The sequence below is a fragment of the Oncorhynchus gorbuscha genome, linkage group LG18, assembly GCF_021184085.1.
Source record: "Oncorhynchus gorbuscha isolate QuinsamMale2020 ecotype Even-year linkage group LG18, OgorEven_v1.0, whole genome shotgun sequence".
Lineage (NCBI taxonomy): Eukaryota > Metazoa > Chordata > Actinopteri > Salmoniformes > Salmonidae > Oncorhynchus > Oncorhynchus gorbuscha.
In genome coordinates this window covers 52,444,299-52,472,074 of record NC_060190.1, presented here as the reverse complement: position 1 = coordinate 52,472,074, position 27,776 = coordinate 52,444,299, and the positions used below count along the sequence as shown (strand labels likewise).

Sequence of the window (27,776 nt, the reverse complement as noted above, 5' to 3'; positions counted from 1 at the left end):
CCTATATTTATTATAATACTGTTGTAAATATTTTTATTATAATACAATAGTAGGCCTTATAAGAGTTGCTATTAGAATCCTAATAATATGCGAAAATTTGAAATATGTTGTAAAGGTTGAATGAATTCATCAAAATAACTGATTTATCAAAAAAAATTCGCGAAAAAGCAGTAAGGTCCCTTGATACTGAATAATCTTCTGGGTGACCATTCACTTATTCAGGACTTGTTTTCCCGCCTTTTGGTCTGAGTCTTTCATGAGAATGATGCAACATCTTGGAATGCAGTTGCAAGCAACAGAGTCAACTACTTCACAGCACTCTTTTATTGCACACTCCACCTGTTCCCCTGGGACACGCTCATTGTCCTGAGGCAATAGACAGTCAATTTAGCATGAAGTAATTGAAGCCTCTTCATTGTACTGTCTGCGTTCCTGATTGGCCAGCAAGTGTGTGAAACTCCTGTCAAACTGAGACCCACACGGGTTTACAGTGTGATGAGTGTATAAATACAGAAGCCCTGTCGAGATGGACAAACCACAGTTCTAACATCCGACGACTATCTACCAAGAACAAACAACTGACCGACAGCAATGGCTCCTGTCAATATTTGCGACATGGTGATGACCACGAAAGATAAAATCAAAGTAAGTACAAATAGGCGACCTCTATCTTCATCAATTTAATACGTTATGTTTGAATTTTAACATGATTTTAAAAATGCAATTAAACTAATCAGATCCTTTATTTTCTCCAGCTTAGAAAACCAGTGGTGGAAAAGATGCGCCGAGACCGCATTAACAGCAGCATCGAACAGCTCAAGACACTCCTCAAAACCGAACTTCAAGCACACCAACCCAACTCGAAACTGGAAAAGGCTGACATTCTCGAGACAGCTGTGGTTTACCTGAAAGACAACAGCATGCGCCCTGCTGCTTCATTCAACGTAGCGTCACCTGTCCAAAGCTACGCGGAGGGATTCACCCGCTGCCTGGAGGAGACGCTGCGCTTCCTCTCAGCGAAAAACCAGCCGACTGGCTCACAACAGAAGCTTCTCAATCACTTCCATCGCGCTCAGAAACTCGGTGATAGAGTCGTGCTGAGTCCAAACCGCGCAACGGTCCCTCACAACAGCAGCACTCCGAAACGTGTCACCCCAGGTGGAAGAGGGCCCATGTGGAGACCCTGGTGATGCTCATAGCCTATTTGGAGACTTTCAGTAATGAAACTTTCGATGTCAAACCAGATAATATTTTGGTCTAGCACGACCCTGTATGCTCTCTTCTTGTTGGAAATTATTCTTCCTTATACAATTTTATCTTTTGTTCGTAAAATATAAAATTATTGTTATTCTTCTGTGTAGAATATCCTCTATTGTGCATGTATTGTGAACTTTACAATTGCAAAGTAAAATGTTTTTACATATTGTAAAATATATTATTATAATATATTGGTGTATCTATTTCTGGGAAAATACCTCAGCCCTATTGTTGCTGAACTGTCATTTGTCCTGAAACAAACTGTGATTGGAACATTGTCTATCACATTGATGTGGCAATATTCCCAATAAATAAATGAAATTACAATTTATGTATGAATCTCTAACTATTGTATAGTCTAACCATGCTTTGTAGACACAACACTTAGGCTACAACTCAGCAGAGCACATACAATAAAGTGGCACCTGAGGGCCAGGTATGTGATTTGACGTCATGGAATGAAAAGACAATGTTACACATTACAAAATGATCTACCAATAGGCCTACACAATTATTTAGACCTAGTAATACTTTAGATACTGACTTGGGTAAATGAAGCCATGAAAATCTACAGGTGGTCTCCGCATTTTCTACTGAAAATCCTAATATTATATTGTGTAACGCTCATTCTTTTTAAGAGCCGAGGGCATTAATTACTCCCCGGTAATTTCGTGGTTTTTGTTTGCAGTGGTCTATTTTTCTAATATAACCCGACCAGAAGAACCTCTAAATGTGTTGTCACTCCAGAAGCAGCAGAAGGTTGATTTTGGGCGGGAGAATGAAGTCATGAATGACTCGACTCTGTTGTGTAAACATTTTCAAATTGAATGGTACAGCTGCTGTTTAGAACACAAAAGCTAGCACAGCCGCCTCTGGAAAGCTAGCACAGCCTCCGGAAAGCCCTACCTAACCTGCAACCTGAGCTTCTTTCCCACAGTCGCACCATTCAGAACTGTCAATTAGAAGTGTGTGTCGAATTTCGCTCCAACATTCTCAATCCCACGCATGGCATTTTATTGCTGGTATGAGGCCATAAGGTTAAAAAAAGGAATCTGATAAAAATCTCCATGTGAATATGGCATAAACCTGAAATGTACAACAATACCATAAACAGTTGGATATGACCAGTGAATATTAATAGGCCTACTGATCATTGAAGGGAAGAATGGACATCATATAATTCAAAGGGTGATGGGGATTTATTTGAAGCATCACACATTGAGCTCTCCCAATTGTGCTGCATAACAGACATAATGTTATTCCATAAATCTGCATAACAATGCCTTCCACTGCAGTATGTATCACAAATTAGATCAGCCCCTGGAATACTTGGCGTAATTTTGTAATGACACTATAAAGTACCCAGGATTTGTCCTGAATAATTTTGACATGATTATACTTCAGACTTCTTTCAATATGAATAGTAGGTCAACACTTCATTTGTAGTCCAGTACAGATGGTTTGGAAATGTTCAACTAATGAGTTGCACATGTGCTTGTGAAGAGCTTAAAACATTTGGTTTGTTTAGATGATGGATACGATCCGTTTCTTTCTATTTCCCTCTAGGTAATCAGCACCACTGCCTACGCCTGCACATTGGCTCTGGTTGTCTTATCTCATTACAATTCATAAACAGTGGAATAAGTTGTGATGAGAAAGTTGAGTATAAAAAGAGAGCAGGTTCTGTAGGCCTATACACTGAATGTACAAAACATTAGGAACACCTTACTAATATTGAGTTGCACCCCTCCCCATTTTCAGAAAAGACCCAATTTGTTAGGGCACGGACGGACTCTACAACGTGTCAAAGCGTTCCACAGGGATACTGGCCCATGTTGACTCCAATGCTTCCTACTGTTGTGTCAAGTTGGCTGGATATCTTTTGGTTGGTGGACCATTCTTGATACACATGTGAAACTGTTGAGCGTGAAAAACCCAGCAGTGTTGCAGTTCTGGACCTAAACCGGTGCTCTTGGCACCTACCACCATACCCCGTTCAAAGGTACTTAAATATTTTTTTTCCCATTCACATTCTGATTGGCACACATACAGTACACAATCCATGTGTCAAGGCTTAACGATCAATCTTTAACCTGTCTACTCCCCTTCATCTACACTGATTGAAGTGGATTTAAAATGTGACATCAATAAGGGATCATAGTTTTCACCTGGATTCACTTCACTTCTATGTCATGAAAAGAGCAGGTGTCCTTAATGTTTTGGTGTGTCAGGCAGGCAGTTCCCTTTCCCATGTCTACACTTACAGCACTGACGCTTGGCCTTGTGTGTAGAAGTGTGTCTCTAACACTTTGAACAATGGGAGAGTATGCCAGAGGCCCAGTAATGAGGTCTCTTCACATCTGACCTTGATGTGACAGGAGTGTGACACTAAAGACACCACAGTGAGTGTGACAAGGTAGTGTGCTGGGACACACTCCAACAACATGCAGTAAAAATCTCAGATTTGTACTTTGACACCTCAGTGTGGAACAGTGCTCCCATTTCCCACTGGTCACATTAATTTCAACTAGTCAAATTGGTTAAAGAAAGACCAACTTAAAAATATGTCAGTCTCATTAACAATAAGAAATGGTCAAGCAAGCCACATTCAGAAACAAAAAGACATTAAAAACAAGTTTAATATCATTTCTGAAATTATGAAAATGTATAATAATGCTAATTCAATTAAGGTAAATCCCTAATATTGCCAATACAGGCACATTAGACAAATAATTTATATTAACATTTAACAGAAAACACATTTATGAAAATATATCCTCCTCAACTTTTGTTTTAAAAGCAAGATGACATGAAATTGAGATTTAGACTGAGCAATCATATGCAGTTGAAGCATTTTTTTTAAATGGACAAACACTCAGTAAAATTTTAAAACAGTTAGTGTGCTGTTGCTGAAATAAACCTGATTAGATGGCAAAGCAGGGTTTAAGTAAAAAGGCAATGGCACCCTCATAGCCAGATACTGTAGGCCAAGCCATAGCTCAGTGTAACAAGTGAATCACCTTCCTATCAGAGACAGTCAGGGGGTTGAGTATTACAGTGTGATAACACAGCAAACCAAAACACAGTGAGGAAAACCACATTATTCCAGTTTCGATACACACAACCATGTTTACTGAATATAGGTTAAGAAGGACGGTTAGTAAGGACTTTTTTAGCACCAAAAATGGATGGTAGTAAAAGCCATCCTCTTTTTTACAATCATAGGGAACAGAAAACCTAAAATGATAAACATTGGGTTTTGATACTTGTACCGTAGCGGTCATGAAATATTATGGAAACGTTGGGTTATTGTTTTTGTCATGGCAGATGGTCAGCTAATACTTATATATAGTGACTTTTGTATAATAGAAATACAGCAGGACATGTGGAAAACTTAACAGTGAAAACTTAACAGCCTCAGGACCAGTCAGTACTGAGATTGTCAGAAACGGAGGCTCAGATACAGCAGTCATTTAATTAAAAACAGAAGATTGATTAATTAGAACTAATAGTACATCTCTGTAGAATCTATGGTAGACCAAACAGTTTAACTACAGTACCAGTCAAAAGTTTGGACACACGTACTCATTCAAGGCTTTTTCTTTATCATCACTTTTCTACATTGTAGAATAACATAATACATCATAACTATGAAATAACACATATAGAAACCAAAAGTGTAAAACAAATCAAAATATATTTTTCATCTGGAATGCATTCCAATTGACAGGTGTGCGTTAAAAGTTCATTTGTGGAATTTCTTTCCTTCTTAATGCGTTTGAGCCAATCAGTTGTGTTGTGACAAGGTAGGGGTGGTACACAGAAGATAGCCCTATTTGGTACAAGACCAAGTCCATATTATGACAAGACCAAGTCCATATTATGACAAGACCAAGTCCATATTATGACAAGAACAGGTCAAATAAGCAAAGAGAAACAGTCCATTATTACTTCAAGGTCAGTCAATCTGGAACATTTCAATAACTTTCAAAGTTTCTTCAAGTACAGTCACAATAACCATCAAGCGATATGATGAAACGGGCTCTCATGAGGACTGCCACAGGAAAGGAAGAGCCAGAGTTACTTCTGCTGCAGAGGATAAGTTCATTAGAGTTAACAGCCTCAGAAAATTCAGCCCAAGTAAATGCTTCACAGAGTTCAAGTAACAGGCATATTTCAACATCAGGCCTTCATGGCCGAATTGCTGCTAAGAAACCACTACTAAGGGACACCAATAAGAAGAGACTTGCTTGGGCCAAGAAACCCAAGCAATGGACATTAGAACGGTGGAAATCTGTCCTCTGGTCTGATGAGTCCAAATTTGAGATTTTTGGTTCTACCCACCTTGTCTTTGTGAGACACAGAGTAGGTGAACGGATGATCTCATTTGTGGTTCCCACCGTGAAGCATGGATGTGGTGTGATAGTGCTTTGCTCAGTGAGCATGGCTACCACAGCATTCTGCAGTGATACGCCATGCTATCTGGTTTGCGATTAGTGGAACTATCATTTGTTTATTAACCAGACAATGATTCAAAACACACATCCGGGCTGTGTAAGGGCTATTTGACCAAGAAGGAGAGTGATGGCGCTGCATCAGATGATCTGGCCTCCACAATCACCCAACCTCAACCCAATTGAGATGGTTTGGGATGAGTTGGACCACAGAGTGAAGGAAGAGCAGCCAACAAGTGCTCAGCACATGTTTGAACTCCTTCAAGACTGTTGAAAATCATTCCTCATGAAGCTGGTTGAGAGAATGCCAAGAGTGTGTAAAGCGGTCATCAAGCCAAAGGGTGGCTATTTTGAATGACTTAAAATATATTTTACTTTGTTAAACATTTTTTAGCTTACTACATGATTCCATGTGTGTTATTTCATAGTGTTGAAGTCTTCACCATTATTCTACAATGTAGAAAATAGTTTAAAAAATGAATAAAAACCCTTGAATGAGTAGGTGTGTCCAAACTTTAGACTGGTACTGTCTGTGGATCCATGGGACGTTTCATAGTGCCATTCTTCTGTATAGCTAGCAGGCCATCTGATCTGGCTCAGCTCCTGCTGATCTCATGAAGTGCCAGAGAGGGGCGCCTTTGCTCCCCCTTTTAATTTAGAACAGCTAATAGAGCATTTCCCCAACTCAACCAACCAAAATGTTTTGGTTTTTGCCGTAACACTACACAGTTGATTTCAAATCATCACAGCTTGATTAGTTGATTATTTGAAATCAACGGTGTAGTGCTAGGACAAAAACGTGCAGCCCTTGGGATCCCGAGGACCAGGTTGGGGAAACCCTGAGCTAATAATTACATTTGTACTTGTGTCTAGCTTCAGTGCAGGCTTGTAAGGGCTAAAAAGGACTAAAACCTGGACGAGTAAGGAGAGGGTTTCCCCTCTTCATTTCATTGTCAGTCTTGACTGGAGAAAGGGATAGGACAAAAAGCCGACAGATTCCTCTACAAAGCTAGGATTGGATGAGGGCCACATGTTTGGAGAGGGGGTACAGTACTGTCTTTTTAACCCATGTATGGGTACTTCCATTCTCTGAGCGGGACGTGGGTGGCCTTGACCACCTGTGGGGATGTCCATCGCAGGACGTAGTGAGGACCACCAGGTTTGTCATTGGTACCTATGCAGACAAGAATGTTCACGTTTTAGCTGTTATAAGTGCTTATATTCATCCTATTTCATATTAATAAAAATGATGTCGGCAGAAGGCATTATGTCAGACACAGAGAGCTCATCAGGAGTCATGAAAAGTCCTGCTTCATAGAACTGTTGACAGTCAAATGAATATCAAAGCTTTGGAGTGGTGTATGGGTCATTTTACCTGAAGCTCTGGCGCCACCAAATGGCTGCTGGGCGACAATCGAGCCGGTGGACTTGTCATTCACGTAGTAATTTCCTGCAGCGTTCCTCAAGGCCTTAGCTGCCTCATCTACAACATTCCTGGAACAAATATGATTAAAGGATTAGGACGTTTTCTTGACAAGTGTCAATTTCTGTGTAAAGTCAAAGCTATTAACAATGAGCAGATCATAGTAGGCGTGGTTGGCATCCATAAGAAATTATCTGAAAAGGTATAGGGATAACTATATTACATTCAGTCTTCATGGAGCAAGCAACCCTTTCACAGTAAAATTATGGTACACCATAAAAAAACAGATGGAGTGTTCTAACTTACTTGTCAAGAGCGAAGACCGCTCCTGTCAGGGCGTATGGTGATGTGTTGTCTATAAGTTTTAGAACCTCCTTGTAGTTGTTCTCAGGGTAAACATAGACAGACAGAACTGGGCCAAAGATTTCCTACAGGACGTTCATCAAGAACAGAGTTATAAGAAAGTTAGTTATACATTCCTATATTAATTGACCTACCGTAATTATTAATTAAAAACGAAAAGCTGAAATTTCTTGAGTCAATAATTATTCAACCTCTTATGGCATACCTAACTATGTTCAGGAGTAAAAATGTGCTTAACTAGTCACATAATACAGCTGAATTCAGAAGTTTACATTACACTTTAGCCAAATACATTTAAAAACTTAGTAGAGAGAATTATTTATTTCAGCATTTATTTCTTTCATCATATTCCCAGTGGGTCAGAAGTTTACATACACTCAGTTAGTATTTGGTAACATTGCCTTTTAATTGTTTAACTTGGGTAAAATGTTTCGAGTAGCCTTCCACAAGCTTCCCACAATAAGTTGGGTGAATTCCGGCCCCCAGAGCTGGTAACTGAGTCAGGTATGTAGGCCTCCTTGCTCGCACTCGCTTTTTCAGTTCTGCCCACAAATTTTCTATAGGATTGAGGTCAGGGCTTTGTGATGGCCATTTGCCACAACTTTGGAAGTATGCTTGGGGTCACTGTCCATTTGGAATACCCATTTGCGACCAAGCTTTAAGTTCCTGACTGATTTCTTGAGATGTTGCTTCAATATATCCACGTAAATTTCATTCCTCATATTTTGTGACGTGCACCAGTCCCTCCTGCAGCAAAGCACCCCCACAACATGATGCAACCACCCTCACGCTTCACAGTTGAGATGGTGTTCTTCTGCTTGCAAGCCTCCCCTTTTTCCTCCAAACATAACAATGGGCATGATGGTCAACAGTTCTATTTTTGACCACAGGATATTTCTCCAAAAAGTACGATCTTTGTCCCCATGTGCAATTGCAAACCATAATTTGGCTTTTTTTATGGCGGTTTTGGAGCAGTGGCTTCTGCCTTGCAGTGTGGCCTTTCAGGTTATGTCGATATAGGAATCGTTTTACTGTGGATATAGATACTTTGGTATGTTTCCTCCAGCATCGTCACAAAGTCCTTTGTTGTTGCTCTGGGATTGATTTACACTGATTTGCACTTTTCTCACCAAAGTACTTCACGCATCTCCTTCCTGAGTGGTATGACAGCTGCGTGATCCCATGGTGTTTATACTTGCGTACTATTGTTTGTACAGATGAACGTGGTACCTTCAGGCATTTGGAAATTGCTCCCAAGGATGAACCAGACATGTGGAGGTATACCATTTTTTTCTGAGGCCTTGGCTGAATTCTTTTGATTCTCCCGTGATGTCAAGCAAAGAGGCACTAAGTTTGAAGGTAAGCATTGAAATGCATCCAATTGACTCAAATTATGTCAATTAGCCTAAGACATCATTTCCTGGAATTTTCCAAGCTGTTTAAAGGCACAGTCAACTTAGTGAATTTTTTTTTTTTTTTTTTTTTTGAATGACTGCCTCATCTCTGCACCCCACGCATACAGATAATTGTAAGGTTCCTCAGTCAAGCAGTGAATTTCAAACCGATTCAACCACAAAGACCATGGAGGTTGTTCTTATGCCTCGCAAAGAAGGGCACCTATTGGTAGATAGGTAAAAATGATTGAATATCCCTTTGAGCATGGTGACGTTATTAATTAATGGGCAAATGTTGCACAATACAGGTGTGGAAAGCTCTTAGAGACTTACCCAGAAAGACTCACAGCTGTAATCACTGTCAAAGTTGCTTCTACAAAGTATTGACTTAGGTGTGCATATACTTCTGTCAATTAGATACTCCTGTATTTCATTTTCAATCAATTGGCAACATTCCTTTTAAATAATCACTTTTTCATTATGGGGTATTGTGTCTAGATGGGTGAGAGAAAAAAATATTTAATCAATTTTTAATTCAGGCTGTACCAACAAAATGTGGAAAAGGTCAAGGGGTATGAATACCTTCTGAAGGCATTGTACATGTATATAAATCAATCCAAGCACATAGTCCTCAGCCTGACCGCTGGCCTCAGTTAAAATTGATAAAATAATCCTGCTCCTTTTCTCCATGAAAACAGCAATATCTATTAGACAAGGATAAATGAACAAGTCAGTAATTTTCAGCAATTCAAACCCAACTGAGTCTGTCAAGTAATTCTGACATGTTCGGTATGTATGTCTGGTATAACTCTGGCAGGTTGGTTCAAAGAAGTGAGAACACATGGTTCTCAGATGTTTATTCTGAGATCTTTCAACTGGAAATGTTATGTAGTAGGCATGTGTGGTAGGCCAGTTAGTCAGCACACAGTCAGGCCACAGTTACACATCCCACCCCTTGGGGAAAGTGGCACTCTGGGCCATTCAACGAAGCTCCGGTATGCATAAGAAGCCTGTGGTGTGCGCACAAGTGGAGGGATTACCAAGCTAATCAACTAAACGAGGGTTATCTACCGACCCACTGAGCTTTTGGATCTTCTGTTTGACATGACCTTTTGGAGTTTTTAAATCACCAACCTTACATCAACGACCCCCTTGTGCTGGCCCGACCAGTCACGCCGGAACTGTCCCCCCAGATCCCCAGTAAGCAAACACTCCGTTCCCACACCCAACCCGGGCCGCACATTCATACTTTCACAGTAATGCACCTGCCTAGTCAGGTTACAGAACAATTAGGCAAGCGTAGGGCCCCTACACACAACAAGTATAGTATCACAGTAGGTTGTCTAATAATCGGGTCCATAACAGAGTCACATTATGAAGTTCCATAGGCTAACAGTGATGGGGAAAGAAGTGATCTACAATATCAAGTCTTACCTCGGCCATGATGGCTTCCTGTGGGTCGGTGCTCTCAATGATGGTCGGCTCCACAAAGTAACCCTTCTTGTCATCACAGTGGCCCCCAGCAATTATGTTCAACTTAGGGGATGACTTGGCATGGTCCAACCACTTCTTAATACGAGCAAAGGACTAAAAGAAGAAGAAATAATGTTGAAAATATAAACATTAATCTGGTTCAGAAGTAATAAAGCTGGTTCTAATCAATCATCCAGCGTGGTGAAAATGCCACAGTACTGTACCTTGTCATCAATCACAGCAGAGAAGAATGTACTCCAGTCCTCCACAGGCTAGACAGTGGAGACAGAAAGACACTTAACAACAACCTGACATCGATTGAACACTTACAGTACAAACTTCAACGGTTTTAAAGAACTGCTACAGCAGAACAACTCAACTGGCTGTATCTATTCCCACCAAAATAACCCTAGTGCCAGTCACTGATGAATCTGACAGTCCTCAGAGCTAAGGTCGGTTGCCCACTCACGTCTCCAACTTTGAGCTGCTTGTGGATGTCCAGGAGCCCCTGTTTGATCTGGGGCCACAGGGAGTCTGGTACATACATCCTGGAGCAGGCTGAGCACTTCTGCCCTCCGTACTCAAACGCAGAGCGGATGGTCCCAGTCACCACACTCCGCACATCCGCAGACTTGTGCACAAAGTGGAAGTTCTTACCGCCACATTCTGAAAGACATGACAGATGAGAACGTCAGTGAAGCAATGTGTAAAGAGTGATATAGGTTAGGGATGTGACAAATGGGCAATTTAAACGGCTAATAAAACAATAGTTATAGGCCTTCCGAGTGGCACAGAGGTCTAAGGCACTGCATCGCAGTGGTCGAAGGCACTGCATCGCAGTGGTCTAAGGCACTGCATCGCAGTGGTCGAAGGCACTGCATCGCAGTGGTCTAAGGCACTGCATCGCAGTGGTCTAAGGCACTGCATCGCAGTGGTCTAAGGCACTGCATCGCAGTGGTCTAAGGCACTGCATCGCAGTGGTCTAAGGCACTGCATCGCAGTGGTCTAAGGCACTGCATCGCAGTGGTCTAAGGCACTGCATCGCAGTGGTCTAAGGCACTGCATCGCAGTGGTCTAAGGCACTGCATCGCAGTGGTCTAAGGCACTGCATCGCAGTGGTCTAAGGCACTGCATCGCAGTGGTCTAAGGCACTACACCGCATTGTTGCGGCGTCACTACAGCCTAGTGTTCGATCCTAGTTTGTGTCACAAACAACCATGACCGGGAGTCCCATAGGGCGGCGCACTATTGGCCGGGGGGGCTTTACTTCGCTCATCGCGCTCTAGTGACTCCTTGTGGCAGGCCGTGCACCTGCAGGTTGACTTTGGATGTCAGTTGATCAGTGTTTCCTCCGACATTGGTGCAGCTGGCTTCTGGGTTAAGCAAGCTGGTGTTAAGTGTGGCTTGGCAGGTCATGTTTCGGACAACACATGACTCGACCTTCACCTCCCAAGGTTCAGAATTTTTGGAACGGAGGAGAGTGATTAGTTGCCGTAGTTCCGAGAACACAAACACTTGCATCTTTCATAGCGAGCTAGTGAGGGATGAAGAGAAAGAGGACAGGCACAGTATTGGCAGCTCGACTACCAAGCAAACGGAGTCAGAATCGTGCACTTGGCCTAACTATTGGCAATCAAAAGCTGTATCTCACAATGGAATGTTGTATCGCAATATCAAGGCTTGCAATGTCTCTGAAATTAAGTAAAGCAGGGCCTATCAATGAATATGCTAAGAACAAAAAACATTTAACGATCCCAATTTTGTTCAAGTGTTTTAACATTCACACCACAACATAAGCATAAGAATAAAGATGATATTCCCATGTAATTTTCAATGGACAGCTAATTTAATAGCTACTGTGTTGTGGTGTACGGGCTGTACAGCTAGCGCCTGGCGGTGTACGGGCTGTACAGCTAGCGCCTGGCGGTGTACGGGCTGTACAGCTAGCGCCTGGCGGTGTACGGGCTGTACAGCTAGCGCCTGGCGGTGTACGGGCTGTACAGCTAGCGCCTGGCGGTGTACGGGCTGTACAGCTAGCGCCTGGCGGTGTACGGGCTGTACAGCTAGTGTGTGGCGGTGTTGCTCCAACCCACCTCCTCCCACCCGAGGGAAGTTCTTGTAGATATCCAGGTTCTGGGCCACTTGTTTCCACAGGCGCTTGAAGGTACTGAAAAAGATTAATGGGCTGTTAAGAAAATACAGGGGTTATCACACATTATGTGAAACTGGTCTAAATGAAAAGTGGCAGACAGTTTTAGGTTAATATTATTTGACCATGCTGGTCATTTATGAACATTTGAACATCTTGGCCATGTTCTGTTATAATCTCCACCCGGCACAGCCAGAAGAGGACTGGCCACCCCACATAGCCTGATTCCTCTCTTGGTTTCTTCCTAGGTTTTGGCCTTTCTAGGGAGTTTTTCCTAGCCACCGTGCTTCTACACCTGCATTGCTTGCTGTTTGGGGTTTTAGGTTGGGTTTCTGTACAGCCCTTTGAGAGATCAGCTGATGTACGAAGGGCTATATAAATACATTTGATTTGAATATACATAAACTTATACAGACGGACACATACGGGACACTGCCGGTAAAGTTGATGCCAGCCAGATGTTCAGAGGAAGTGATGGTGTCTCCAAACACTGGTCCGTCGGCTGGCACAAACTGGATGATGTTGGGGGGTAACCCTGACTCCCGCAGAACATTGTATACGGCGTAGCTAGCTGACATGGCTGTGTCGCTAGGCTTCCACAGAACTACATTACCCTGACAAACACAGAGCCAGGGTAAACAAAGAAAGTCCAGTTCAATTCAGACTATAACCAACAAAACACACAAGGAACTTATTGTGAAGTAAATTACAACTATAAGGAAATGTTTGTATTGTTGTTAGTAGGAGGGGACTTACCATGAGAGCAGGTGTACCTGCTAGGTTTCCACCAATTGCAGTGAAGTTAAATGGGGCGACAGCAGCTACAAAACCCTATAGTTAAAGGGGAAATAAAAGTGTTGACATAAAAAGTCCAGAGTTCCAGAAATCAATCCTAACATATCCCCAAGTATACAGGTTTTTGTCTGTGACTGACTATTATTAAATTGAACAGATAATGCTAGGACCAGTGAGTGCTCACCTCCAGCCCACGGTAGAGCATGGTGTTGGTGCTACCATCACTGTCCAGGGGCTGCTGGCTCTCCAGTTCAACAGCGTGCTTCGCATTGAAACGGAAGAAGTCTATTAGCTCTGCAGCCGCATCAATCTCTGCCTGCACCACTGTTTTGCCCTAGAAAAAAAAAGGAAAAAAAATTAAATAGAAAGCAGAGGGGATGAATATCACTCAATTCAAACAGAGGAGATCCCCTTGGTGATATTCAACAATACCACAAATATAAAGTAATACTATGAAAACCCCATGTAGGCTAAATAGTTCACTGTACCTGGCCAATCATGGTCTTGGCCAGAATCTCAGCTCTCTTAGGTCCACTGATGATGTCAGCAGCCTTAAAGAGGACCTGGGCTCGGTCCTGGATGGGTTTCAGGTCCCATTCTCTCCTCGCCGCCACAGAGGCTAAGATAGCTTTGTTGAGCAGGTCCTGTATCAATCATACCGAGGTAACACCATCCAGTCATGTCATGTAAATCTTGGAAAATGTCTGACACATAAAAACAGAAGAATTGTACTCTTAGTTTACCTTGTCAGCATAGCAAAACTTGGCCAGTTTGTGTGAGTGGTTGAAGGGCTTTGAAAATAAAATTACAAACGGTTATAATACCTTCAGGAAATAAAATGTAAAAAGAGTGTGGTACTGGTCTTTATCAAAAGGTAGAAATAACAGGCAGGCCTCCAGCAAAGTAGCATGTTAGTTTATGATAGTCAATGGATCTTATCAGAAACAGAAGATAACACACAGCTGATAACCCAACGGTATTACAGTCATTTACAGTTTGACAGGCCTTGAATGCTTCGGTTTGGATTAGACAGTATGCTGTGTATCTGAGCAGCAGTGTGAGTGAAAAGTGAGAGCTTCAGTCTCCAGGCTCCCATATTTGCAGGCAGCATAGAGAAATAGATTGCTCAGATTAGGGACATGCTGTTGACTCTACTCACTGATAGCTGGTATCTGATGTCTTTGGTCCACACATGTTCATCTCCAACCACACAGGGAATCTCCTCTGTCTTCCCCTTCAGGTCATCCAGGGCCTATCACACACACACACACACACAATTATTGTGTCTCACCTTTTAGAGAGATGACCTTGTTGTAGGTCACGAAGGGCATATACTGAATGGTGCAGGTGGATGTTGCTTGAGAGTGTGTGCATGTATGATTGTGTGTGTACCTTCTGCAGCTCGGCCCTCTCTGGACTGCCCTCGTTGAATCCCAGGATGGGCTCATTCTTCACCTCAACAGCTGCACAGGGGAAGGTCCTGAAACTGCACACAAGCAGACACACATGCTAAGACCAATGCACACCAAGTGAAGACAGACATTGGCATGCAGTAGATAATTCCACATAGTATCAGATTTCTGGATGGAATGTGTCTCATCCTGAAAAATGTGTTCCTCAATGTGTTATAGCCCTATACCTGAGGTAGCCTACTGGCAATTCATTCTCTTAACCCTTTATACAGCTGTGTTTTAATATGTTGATGGATAGGAATGAATGCCATTCAAGTTTATTTTGAGGCAAGTCCAAATCCTCACATTGTATAAACCAGGCACAATGCTTTGGACCTGAATAAGGCTTTACTGGCCATGTAGACTGTGGTCATGGTACAATGTTGAACTCAGTCTAATGAGTATACAGGTGGTCTCCATGCTGATTCCATCCTGCCTCTTCACTGCTACATGTTGGCAAGCTGCCGTCTTGTGTTAGCTGGAATAAGTCATTTACTAGAGGTAATTTCACATGAGTTACTCAGGCCGAGACTCCCTATAGCAGCAAGCAAACAATTGCAATAAGGCTTTTTTTTCTTATTACACTCCTCTCTGTGAGTCAGGGTGAAGTGTCTATTTAAAAGTTATTTGTGGAAAAGTTACAACACCGCCAAACTAAACAGTCAGTGAAGGTCAGAGTTTCAAACCGGGGAGACAGGGGCTGGTATTCAAATATTTAAAATGGGTGATCTGGTGTACAAAAGACAACCTTTATAAATGTTTATTGATCTTCACCACCATAGACCTCTAAAGAGACTCAAAATTCCAATAATGTTTTAATTGGGGTTACTGCATAAACAAACATGAGTAGAAATTCATGCAGCTGGCTTGCCCATATCAAGGTGTCTTGAGTCCATTTCACACCAGTCCCACTTCAGGCTTTTAACTAACCACTTTTTTTTTAGCTCAAGTTATGTCACAATGCTGCTTGTTGAATGAATGTGCACTTCCGTGAACTGTTACTTTCACGCATGCGCCTTGGAATGTTAACCAGAAGAAACAAAATCATGAAGAACTTATTTAAACTCATTTAGCTCGCGTTGAAAGGGTCTGGTGGCTGGCAAGGAAAAAATGTCTTAAATCATTACATAACACATTCAGCATTATTGCCTTTAATTTGAAGTTTATTTGTAATTGTCCTAATTGGCCAATTGTACAGTGTGGAAAAAAACGTTCTGGTTAAGCAACAATCATAAGTCAGAAATCGACTATCAACTACCGAAATAATGCAAATGACATTAGGCTACGAAAAGTCAAAGCTAAGGTAAGTTGGTATCGTGTATGTTCATGTGAAATTACATACCCCCTCCAAGAATGACACAATGCCGATCTCACACGCAGCATGTTTCAATGGAAAAGATGTAGAGAGAAAGGGCAATCTAATAATAACACACTACTGCCAGCGATATAATGTATCAAGAACTGATAAGACACATCGAAACGGTCTGATATCTTGAGAATGTAGCCTACTGGTTACATGTATCGCGAGTTTAGAGGATTCAGGCCGTACCAATATCCGATAGGGAGCCCACCATCGTTATTACCATCATTGCGTCTAACTTGTCACAGTATGTGATAGTGTTGCATCAGAATAATTAATTACATAATTTACTCTTAAGATTTAGACTGTGAAGCTGTTTTAAAATCCTACTTGTTCATATTTCAAAGAAAGAAGTATTGTAAACACACCTTTCATTTCCAGAATGAAACTTACTGGAGGCAAGGAGGGGCGAGTCCGTGAATAGCCATTTAGCGCTCAGGAGAAGACATCCCTAGCCAATCAGAGTAGCGCTGTCATGTCTGAATCGAGAAATTCTATTTCTGACTGATCAAATGTGTAGTGTACATCGTTTCTCTTGGAAGGTTATGTCCTTCGTCTTTTGCACAATTACGGATTTTCCCACTTAACCAGAATGATTTTAATTGTGACAAATGTAGAGGATGTGTAGTCTACTGTTCCCCTACCTGTTTAGCTAAAACAAAAATACTGCAAGTGTTGCAAAGCAATCCATATTTTGCTTCCCCTGCTATTCGGTGAGGGTGTGTGCTTCAAGTCAGGGTATAAGGGTCTCTTTTCCTAGTTTAAATGGATAAACATACACAGGCAACACCATGGGCCAGAAAAGGTTGAAAACATTCGCCATGCTAACAATCCAGGATCATTTCTGTTGTGTTCAAAACAATTTGGAAATCTCAGACTTCAGTGAGTTAAAGACAAGTGGGAACTCGGATTGGAAAAATACGTTTTGAACGGTCATCCAACTCGGGAGCTCGTGCCTCTTTCTAGAGCTCCGACCTGAAGATCACCGACATGTTTCAATCTTGTTTTTTCCCGCTTCCCTGTTGTTTTGAAGCACTATAAATCCAGAGAATGCCAGACTTTGATGAAAAGGTTCATGACAAAATGTGCCCACAAGAAGGACCGCTGTACCACCTTCCTGTTCAAGTGAGCACAGAACAACGAGTCCAAAAATGTATTATATGCTGCTGCATTAATGATGTAATATGCCAGGGAGGTATGTACAGTTGAAGTCGGAAAGTTTATACACCTTAGCCAAATACATTTTCAAAAATCTTGAGTCAATAATTATTCAACCACTGTTATGGCATACCTAAATATGTTCAGGAGTACAAATAGACTTAACTAGTCACATAATACAGTTGAATTCAGAAGTTTACATACACTTTAGCCAAATACATTTAAAAACTCAGTTTTTTAACATTTAATCCTGGTAAAAAATCCCTGTTTTAGGTCAGTTTGGACCACTTTATTTTAAGAATGTGAAATGTCAGAAGAGAGTGATTTATTTCAGCAGAATTTGACATACACTCAATTAGTATTTGATAGCATTGCTTTTAAAATGGTTTAACTTGGGTCAAACGTTTTGGGTAGCCTTCCACAAGCTTCCCACAATAAATTGGGTGAATCATTTCTATGGGATTGAGGTCAGGGCTTTGTAATGGTCACTCCAATACCTTGATTGTTTTCCTTAAGCCATTTTGCCACAACTTCGGAAGTATGCTTGGGGTCATTGTCCATTTGGAAGACCCATTTGCGACCAAGCTTTAACTTCCTGATGTCTTGAGATGTTGCTTCAATATATCCACATACATTTCTTTCCTCATGATGACATCTATTTTGTGAAGTGCACCAGTCCCTCTTGCAGCAAAGCACCCCCACAACATGATGCCCCTGTGCTTCACGGTTGGGATGGTGTTCTTCTGCTTGCAAACCTCCCCCTTTTTCCTCCAAACATAACGACAGTCATAATGGCCAAACAGTTGTGTTTTTGTTTCATCAGACCAGAGGACATTTCCCCATAAAGTACAATCTTTGTCCCCATGTGCAGTTGCAAACCGTAGTCTGGCTTTTTTTATGGCGGTGTTGGAGTAGTGTCTTCTTCCTTGCTGTGGGGCCTTTCAGCTTATGTCGATATAGGACTCGTTGTTACTGTGGATATAGATACTATTGTACCCGTTTCCTCCAACATCTTCACAATGTCCTTTGCTGTTGTTCTGGGATTGATTTGCACTTTTCACACTGGAGTACGTTCATCTCTAGGAGACAGAACGCATCTCCTTCCTGAGCGGTATGATGGCTGCGTGGTCCCATTGTGTTTATAGTTGCATACTATTGTTTGTACAGATGAGTGGTACCTTCAGGCATTTGGAAATTGCTCCCAAGGATGAACCAGACATGTGGTCTACCATTTTTCTTTCCTGAGGTCTTGGCTGATTTCTTTTGATTTTCCCATGATGTCAAGCAAAGAGGCACTGAGTTTGAAGGTAGGCCTTGAAATACATCCACAGGTACACCTCCAATTGAGGTTAGCCTATCAGAATCTTCTAAAGCCATAATTTTCTGGAATTTTCCAAGCTGTTTAAAAGCACAGTCAACTTAGTGTATGTGAACTTCTGACCCACTGGAATTGTGATACAGTTAATTATAAGTGAAATAATCTGTAAACTATTTTTGGAAAAATTACTTGTGTCATGCACAAAGTATATGTCCTAACCGACTTGCCAAAGCTATAGTTTATTAACAAGAAATTTGTGGAGTGGTTGAAAAATGAGTTTTAATGACTCCAACCTAAGTGTATGTAAACGTCCGACTTCAACTGTATACCATAGCTAAGAAAGAAATACTAAGTGTATGTTGTGTAGTAAGGTGTTAGTAGCCCATGTGCCTCACCCTAATAATTTGGTCTATTTCCCCCTCATAACTTAGGCTACTGTTCTGACTTGGTGGTGCACATGTAGCCTATACTAGCCAGTTTTAGAGAAATCATAATTGAATATTGTGCGAGATTTAATTTACTGCTTATATGCCCCCTTTATTCATCCTACAGTTCTGACTTGGTATACAGAGAAAATACTGGAAAAACAGCCTATGTTCTGAATTCTGTCACTCTACATTAAAAAAATGCTAAACAAAAGTTTTAGCTCTCTCATTGTCTTAATCAAAATTACAGATTGCCTTTTGTCCACTCATCATTCCCTTATGCCATAGTTTGTGCATCTCAATTGTCATTAGAAACCACATTTGTTTAAGCAGATCAGCCATGTTTTTAAAAAAGGCAGTAAATGATGCTGAATGAACTGTTTTGCTCCCAGACAAGGATCTGCTGATTAGCCAAATGTAGCAGTTTGAAGGATTCACTCCATGGTGCTAAGAAAGCACTCCTTTTGAAACAGCTTTATGTAGGCCCTAACCGCTTGTGGGCACCATTTGTCACCATTATAGTGCAATTAATGTATTGTTTAGTGTTGTGTAGTGGCTTTGCTGGCATGCATCTAAAAAATGCATGCCAGCATGTGTGCATGACGTGGGTGCAATTACATGCACATCAAACATTGTAATATGTATAATTAAACATGATAGGCTACATCTCCAAAGGAGAACAAAGACTCAAGCTAAAGGCAATCCACCATTTTATTTCATTTCCCCCCAACACCAATAACAGTGTACATTCTTTTTTTTTTAACAACAGTATATCCTAAATCCCCATGAATGCAAAGTTTTACTGATAGATGACATAAAAATAACATTGTACTTTACAATGCACAGAGGTATGCATTGAAATAAGATGCAGGGACAGAAATGTGAGTTAGAAACAGCAGGCTTGAAATAGCATCATCATAATGTGATGTCTAAAAAAAAATACACTGGTCATCAATGGTCATAGTAAAGACAGTACTTTCCTCAATGGCTACTTTGACTGGGGATTCTGACCTACTGCCATCTCTACAATACTCTAGAACCACCCACTACAGGCAAACTCAGTATGTTATGGTGACAAAGCCATATAAAATACATATCAGCAATGGCTAATGTAACACTTTAGACCCTTGCACTACATTAATAAAACCCACTCATATAAAACACCCATGAAACATTTAATCCCAACCACTGCAGGTTCCCATATAGGCTCAATGAGCCAGACTTTCTGGATGATCATAGTCCTGTAAGGGTAGGCTACATACTAGTTCAATTAAACATTTACAATTTGTGTTTGCTTGCTGGACAGAGAACAATGTGTCAGGTACACATCAGATGTGTTCTAACTCACGGCGAGAGATTATTTTTTGCACCAGTTCTGATAGTTAGGTTGGACTGTACTCAGAAGACTGCCCCTGGATATTGACCAAACATGTTTCAAAGAAAGGGAGATACCTAGTCAGTTGTACAAATGAATTCAACTGAAATCTGTCTTTCGCATTTAACACAACCCGTCTGAATCAGAGAGGTGCGGGTGCTGCCATAATCAACATGTCTGCAATCTGTTCAATGGGAAATACCCTACATGACTAAAAGTATGTGGACACCTGCTCGTCGAACATCTCATTCCAAAAATCATGGGCATTAATATGGAGTTGGTCCCCCCTTTGCTGCTATAACAGCCTCCACTTCTGGGAAGGCTTTCCACTAGATGTTGGAACATTGCTGCGGGGACTTGCTTCCATTCAGCCAGAAGGGCATTAGTGTGGCCGAACACTGATGTTGGGCAATCAGGCCTGGCTCGCAGTCGGCCTTCCAGTGCATCCCAAAGTTGTTCGATGGGATTGAGGTCAGGCCTCTGTGCATGCTGGTCAAGTTCTTCCCAACCAATCTCGACAAACCATTTCTGTAAGGTCCTCGCTTTGTGCACGGGGGCATTGTCATGCTGAAACAGTAAAGGGCCTTCCCCAAATTGTTGCCACAAAGTTGTAAGCACAGAATCATCTTGAACACTATGCCATAGTGTTAAGATTTCTCTTCACTGGAACTAAGGGGCCTATCCCGAACCATTAAAAACAACCCCAGACCATTATTCCTCCTCCACCAAACTTTACAGTTGGCACTATGCATTGGGGTAGGGAGCGCTCTCCTGGCATCCGCAAAACTCAGATTTGTTGGTCGGACTGCCAGACAGTGAAGCGTGATTCATCACTCCAGAGAACACGTTTCCACTGCTCCAGAGTCCAATGGCGGCAAGCTTAAACCACTAACTTGGTAGTAAGTGTTGCAACCAAGGATGGACAATTTTTACACGCAGTCCCGATCTGTGAGCTTGTGTGGCCTACCTCTTCGCGACTGAGCCGTTGTTGCTCCTAGACATTTCCACTTCACAATAACAGCACTTAAAGTTGACCGGTGCAGCTCTAGCAGGGAAGAAATTTGACGAAGTGACTTGTTGGAAAGGTGCCACCCTATGACGGTGCCATGTTGAAATTCACTGAGCTCTTCAGTAAGGCCATTCTACTGCCAATGTTTGTCTATGGAGATTGAATGGCTGTGTGCTCAATTGTATACACCTGTCAGCAACAGGTGTGCATGAAATAGCCAAATCTACTTATTGGAAGGGGTGTCCACATACTTTTGTGTATGTGGTGTATGTTATCTGATTTGTTCTCTTTGTAGAAATGACATCCTGAGACATCATGAGAAATAAGGGCATAGGCCTAATGGTTACCAGCCTACACTGTATGGTGCAACAAAGGACGAGCAAAAACATGGCTTACGTAATGCTGGTTTTAAATCTTATACAATGTATTTTGATGGTTAGCTGGGAATAAGGCCTCTCCCTGAATGTTATGTGTCTGAATATTTTACTATGGTTTAGGAAATAATATACACTAGACTGATTGGGCCAGCCTTTTTGTGTCAGATGAAATAGTTAAGTGTCCTGATCATTTTAACCATCTATGATGTTAACGGATTATGATACATATGTTGACAGAATATGATACAGAGAATATTTCATTTGCCTCAACACTCACAATTCAATCTGTATAATGCAATTTCATGGACTATAGGCCCATTTAAAGCTACATGAATTGATTTCGAGAATTGCAACACTATTGTACTGCAACTATGATGTGCCTCTAGTTCAAATGTAAAACAATTCAGAGAAACAACCAAATGCAATAGCCTCTCTTCCCCAAGGACACAATGCAATGACAAATGTAATTATTAAAACCCTCATCATACAAATAGCACTTTTGTCCTTGATTCTGCAAACTAACAACATTTCATAAACCAATTGAAAAATAACTTGCAGAAAACCTCTCCCAATCCTTGTGCGTTCATCAATTTTGTTAATTGATTAGTTCAATGAAAATCATTAGACTGAATGTAATACAACAAAATGAATTACGTATAGCGCATTATGAACAGAAAGGCATCTAGGGTATACGATCACATGCCAACAGCCCTCTTATCACAGGAGGCTGCTGAGGGGAGAACGGCTCATTGAATGGCATCAAACACCTGGAAATCATGTGTTTGATGAATTTTCCCATTCCACCTATTCCGCTCCAGTCATTACAATGAGCCAGTTCTCCCCAATTAAGGTGCCACCAACCTCCTGTGTCTCTTATGTATGTACAAACTATTCTAAGCCCAATCCAGGGCACATGACAATGGGACAACGGAATATGATAGGCTGGACAGAAGGGAGGGGAGTTTGTGAGATGCCATTTGAGGTTAGTCGCCCAGATTGGCAAAAATATAACCTAAATATGGCATTGTACAGTGTATAAGTTAGGAATTGTATTAGCAACCAATGTACATGGTGTTGCCAGTTTCCGTGATTGTTTTTTGTAATATATCTTCCATAACCTCTCTCTGAGAGGACAAACAGATGACCAATAACTCTCAACAGCCCCTTGGACTTACCAAAGAGTAGCCCAAGGGACAATCAAGAACTTAGTTCTAACAATCATAACATATACATTTTAGGGTAAATTACAAAATTTGGCTGAAGCTTAGTATGATAGTGATCAGCAAAAGGCAATACAAATCAAAAACAGCATATTTGCTGGCGCCTTGTTCTATATTATTTTCAATCATCTTTTCCATGTTTACAGACATTAAATTAACATGGGTAGGGAGGGAACGGGTATGACTTTGACAAAGACAACTAGGGGTCACTGTTCCAACATTTCCCTTTTTTGAGACAATTCTGTACCTTCTACTTCGGAGAACACACATGAGCACTCTGAATGACAACTAGAAAACACCTGCCCAGCTTAAAAAGGCTAATCGTAAGGGAAAAGAAGGGTAGGGAAGGTCATCCTGAAATAAGGCTAGCTAAATTGCATAGAGCTTGAACAATGCATTATGCAGCAAAGGGCTGTGCTCCGTTCCCCAGTAAACACTGGTAACCATGGAGAGTCCAGTCAGGCTGTTTTGTTTGTATTGACTCTGGTGAGAACATTTCAATACCCAATTGTACATGTACCGTATGTGAATGATCCTTTTGCATCCACGGGGCACATGCAAGTAGAAAATTGTGTGATTGCTCTTGATTTGTGATTATTAAAATAACTCCGGCATATATTCTCACTGGTGAATACTGTTGTGCATGTTATTCCCTGTTGATCAAATGGACTGTCCACCTCAGTCCAACAGATTGACGATGGTGACAGTGCAACTGTTTCGAATATGCTAATAGTGAGCCAGTACGACTGGTTTGATAAGGTTGACTGTTTTGCTGGATGTTCTTGTGGAGCTCTGATTAGGTTGAAGAAACCAGCAAGGCAGCACTGAGGAAGAGAGCACAGCTGACACTGTATTGTATGTGCCACCTCTGCCTTATAATACTTGTGAAGCAAAGGAACACCGTCCCCCGCCATCCCTATGAGAACAGAGACAATAAGCACCAGTTGGGAGAGTGGGACAGACCCTTAGGCCCATCAGGAACCCCAGCCAACAGTGCCAAACGGGTCAACCCCCAAGCAGGGTGGAGCTCTGTGAGCAGCTATACATCAGTGAGTGGAGGAGTGAGGGGCGGTGCCAGGCAGGACAGCCATCAGCTGATTGGCACCTCAGCCTCTCCGTCCTTGTCCAATAGTTCTTCCTGGATCTCGTCAGTATTCCCTGAGTCGCTGCTGGCCACCGAGCTGACAGAGGGAGAGTTCCTGCCCCCTTTGATCATCCTCCTGCACGTCTCCATCTGCACATCCAGACCACGCTTCATGCTACACATCTCCATGTACTCATGCAGGTGTCTGTTCATGTCACTCTTTGCTGTGGCTAGCTCCATCTGAGTGAGGGAGAGAGAGATGATGGAGAGAGGAGATGAGGAGAAAGGAAGCCAGAGAAATAGAAGGGGGAAGAGTAAGGAGGACCGAAGAGAGGGTAGGGAGGAGAGAGAGAGAGAGACATCAGTGACATTGAGCTGGGACAGGTGCCAGCCCTGCCAGGGACTGAGTCACTCTGGCCAGATGAATAGTCACCGGAGTCACAAATCAAAACCAAACAGCAAGAGGGACAAAACAACCAACAAATCAAAAGGCAGTCGTTGTCCTCCTATGTCCTGTTACTTGACAGGTGTTTCTGTTAGATACAATAGATCTCTAACAGGCAGGTACATCTCAGGGGATTTCATTCTCCTCTATTTTTGTTACTGTACCTCTGTTTCTGTCACATTCTCACTCTCAGACACACACGCAGGCACACACAGCCTGTTCACCTCAATCGCGCCAATGGTCTCCTGGTACTCCTGCTCTCTGGTCTTGAATAGTGATTCTGTCTCATCTATGAGGCTGCCCAGGCTTCCATCCTGAGAGACCTGGTAAGAAGCATAGAGGATTAGCTGAAACACTCTCATTCATCATTTGGATATTTCATTTCATTTCTCAACTGGAGCATAACAATGGGCAGAATTTGACCTTCAAGTCAAAATGAACAAACGTTATTTTACTGCAAACATTTGTGTTTGCCGAATATGAATGGATGGGAAGTATGGGAGGTATCCGACTCCTCAATGCCCTCCTGTACCCTTGACCATTAGTATATCAGTAGGTAGTGGTAATTTAACTGTTTTATATTTTTCCTGTACATAAGTATCCTTGACCATTAGTATATCAGTAGGTAGTGGTAATTTAACTGTTTTATATTTTTCCTGTACATAAGTATCCTTGACATTTGCTGTGTGGTGTCTAATCCGACTCACAGGCTCCTCTGTGTTGCTGTTGGCTGCGCTGGTGGCTGTGCAGTTTGATGCGGTGATGGCACTGGGTTGTATGTTATAGTTGGTGAAGTCCTCCCATAGCAACAGGGTCTCGTCATTCTCTTCCCACGTCAGGCTGTCACAGTCGTCATCCATGTCAAACGTCTCCCTCCTGGCAACACAATTATCATCTGAACAATGTCTGTGTGGAACAGAGACAGGAAGGAAAAGAGAGGGAAGAAAGGAGGAGAAACAACAGGCAACACATTTACAAGAGGTCCAAACACAGAAGGAAAGATCCATAGAGAAGACATGCAGGAAAACAGAATACACACAGTGTTTGAGAAAGACTTGAGACAGTGACAGAAGTTTTAGTGAAACACAAATTATACTTTTATTATTGACACTTATTCAAAACTACATTTTAGGCATACATATACACAATGAAGACATTCTGTAATGTTCTCATCTAGCTTTTGGTGGCCCTACTGAAAACAAAATTAATGCCGCACTCTGCATTAACACTAGATGGGAGTAAAGGACAACATTATATAAATACAATGCACCACTGGGATGTGTGTGTCACAGGAGGTTGGTGGCACCTTAATTGGGGAGAGCGGGCTCATGGTAATGACTGGAGCAGAATCAGTCGAATGGTATTATATGTCAAACACATGGCTTCCAGGTGTTTGATGCCGTTCCATATGCTCCGTTCTGGCCATTACTATGAGCCGTTCTCCACTCAGCAGCCTCCTGTGATGTGTGTGCGCACGTGTGGAGGGGGTCATAACGAAGCCAGCTCGTCTTTCTGGATGGCTGTAATGAGTGTGCGTGTGAAGGCTGACTCACAGTTGGTTGAGCATTCGTTTCATTTCATCAGTGATGTTAAGAGGGACCTCCTCCTCCTCTGAGGTGCTGGGGTCTGCATCCATCTCAGAGCTGTCCTCATCAGACACAGGCCTGCGCTCCTTCCTGCAGCACGCCGTGGCGCCCTGGAACACACACACCCCCAACCAGGTTACTCACTCAGAGCATCAATGCAGGACAGAATTTGGGGCAATTCGTCTATTCTGATATTAATAATTTAGGCAGTACCATACACCACCTAAAAAGCCTCTGGTCTGATTCTGGCTGGATTAATATTTTGGCTTTGGCCAGCAATGTCGGCGCAATGGAAAGTCAAAGCTTCAGTTCACCACTGAGCAGCGACTGTGTGTGTATTTGGTATGGTGGAAGGGTCAGTGAGCATTGTGTTTGTGGCTGTGTGTCTCTGCCTATGTAGAAGAGTGTGTAGCAGCAGTACACTGTTAGCTATCGCAGACTGAGACCTAACGTACAGATAGATACACACCCTCTCTGGGAGTGACCTTGCCGGGCTGACATTGAACATCTTGGACATGTCCTCTGAGTTGCGCTGCTGAGCCACGTCACACAGTTTGGCGGTGATGTCGATGCGCCGGCAGATGTCCATGTCCACCCGCATGGCTTTCTCTTGGATCTTAGAGTCCAGGTCAGACATTTGCTGGAGAGGAAGGAGAGGTGTTGGTTGTTGGCTGTGAAACATCCACCCAAAACCTCCACTTACTGTACACAACAAATGTCTAAAAGGCATTTCAAAGCCATCAGACCGATATGAATAACAGAAGTCACATGCTGAGTTCATATCTGTGTGACTGACCATTTGCAGCACTATTAAAGTCAACTGAATACACTGTGGTTAAGATTGCAGACCCTGCAGAAACCCACATCCAGTCAGTCTGGGTCAATAACACATCATGCAACATCTCTGTGAATGTCCAAAGGAAACATCCTACACTCCAAAGTGAATTTCATCACTGCTACATCTCATGCTTCTTTTTGTCACTCAATAACTTGCAATTACTCTAAAATGCTAGTTATGACCAAACAATTCTATACTTTACCGTCTACAATACTCACAACACTGTTTCACAGTAGTGTAGTAAGGGAAAAGCTAGTATTCTGATTCTAGGGTGAAGGGAAGTGGGGAGGCAGGAATAGAGGTATCTCTTACTTTCATATCCAGATCCCTCCTGACATATTGGGTACTCAGACGTCGACCGCCCTTAATAGTGAGCAACGACAAAGTACACCTATTCAAAGGACACGTCCCAAATCACAGTGTTTATTCACTACCCTGGAGGTCTATCAGGTCACACTGTGTGTTACCTCATATGTACTGCATATATCCTTCTCTGACTACAGATATGTGTCATGAGGAGGCAGCTGCTATTACCCACAATGCCACTAACTGACATGGCCAGTTAAACACAGAAGTAAATAAGAGAGGGAGCTAATTTTGTTTATTCACTCCTGACCAAACAAAAGCTAAGGCTTGGCCAGCTGCAACATATTACAGCCGTTACACTAGAAGCAAGCTCCATGGGAAAAATAAGGTGCTGCGCAAATATAGTGTACGGTCCTGCTTATCTACTGTGTGTTTATGAACACTTGTTATCGGAGCATTCAATGAATACCTGTCTGAAAGGCCCTCTTGCAATTGCGGCAGAATATGTTTGGACTG

At 42.1% G+C, this 27,776-nt stretch overlaps 3 protein-coding genes across 6 annotated transcripts in view; 1 reads left to right on the top strand and 2 right to left on the bottom strand.

Annotated features, from left to right (window-relative positions):
* Window positions 1-486: 486 nt before the first annotated feature.
* LOC124004087 (transcription factor HES-5-like) lies at window positions 487-1,582 on the top strand. The gene is made up of 2 exons (XM_046312867.1): window positions 487-645; window positions 756-1,582. The coding sequence occupies exons 1-2, from the start codon at window positions 592-594 to the stop codon at window positions 1,188-1,190; spliced, it is 489 nt and encodes a 162-aa protein (XP_046168823.1). The 5' UTR covers window positions 487-591; the 3' UTR covers window positions 1,191-1,582.
* Window positions 1,583-6,113: 4,531 nt separating this feature from the next.
* On the bottom strand, window positions 6,114-16,268 carry aldh4a1 (aldehyde dehydrogenase 4 family, member A1). Its single transcript, XM_046311307.1, has 15 exons — window positions 16,102-16,268; window positions 14,701-14,794; window positions 14,468-14,560; window positions 14,052-14,099; window positions 13,797-13,952; window positions 13,493-13,642; window positions 13,270-13,344; window positions 12,940-13,127; window positions 12,458-12,531; window positions 10,834-11,030; window positions 10,589-10,636; window positions 10,326-10,478; window positions 7,441-7,562; window positions 7,087-7,205; window positions 6,114-6,885 (listed from the first exon to the last, which is right to left on the bottom strand). Exons 1-15 carry the CDS (start codon window positions 16,140-16,142, stop codon window positions 6,773-6,775), a joined length of 1,671 nt encoding a protein of 556 aa, XP_046167263.1. The 5' UTR covers window positions 16,143-16,268; the 3' UTR covers window positions 6,114-6,772.
* Window positions 16,269-21,539: 5,271 nt separating this feature from the next.
* iffo2b (intermediate filament family orphan 2b) overlaps window positions 21,540-27,776 on the bottom strand; it is a 39,401-nt gene continuing 33,164 nt past the window's right edge. The window contains exons 4-9 of one of the 4 annotated variants that reach the window (XM_046311676.1): window positions 27,267-27,317; window positions 26,586-26,756; window positions 26,084-26,226; window positions 25,238-25,436; window positions 24,755-24,853; window positions 21,540-24,325 (exon numbers count right to left, since the gene is read on the bottom strand). In XM_046311676.1, coding sequence (XP_046167632.1) covers window positions 24,092-24,325; window positions 24,755-24,853; window positions 25,238-25,436; window positions 26,084-26,226; window positions 26,586-26,756; window positions 27,267-27,317 — 897 coding nt within the window. In that variant the 3' untranslated portion in view covers window positions 21,540-24,091. The remainder of the gene's footprint in view (window positions 24,326-24,754; window positions 24,854-25,237; window positions 25,437-26,083; window positions 26,227-26,585; window positions 26,757-27,266; window positions 27,318-27,776) is intronic. The other 3 variants (XM_046311677.1, XM_046311678.1, XM_046311679.1) reach the window with 3 other exon arrangements.

Coding starts and splice junctions, on each gene's coding strand:
- LOC124004087 (XM_046312867.1), top strand. CDS start 592: ATGGCTCCTGTCAATATTTGCGACATGGTGATGACCACGAAAGATAAA. Junction 646..755: donor CCACGAAAGATAAAATCAAA/GTAAGTACAAAT, acceptor TATTTTCTCCAG/CTTAGAAAACCAGTGGTGGA.
- aldh4a1 (XM_046311307.1), bottom strand. CDS start 16,142: ATGCTGCGTGTGAGATCGGCATTGTGTCATTCTTGGAGGGG. Junction 13,643..13,796: donor CCAAGACCATGATTGGCCAG/GTACAGTGAACT, acceptor TTTTTTTTCTAG/GGCAAAACAGTGGTGCAGGC. Junction 13,128..13,269: donor CAGGTACACCTGCTCTCATG/GTAAGTCCCCTC, acceptor TGTGTTTGTCAG/GGTAATGTAGTTCTGTGGAA.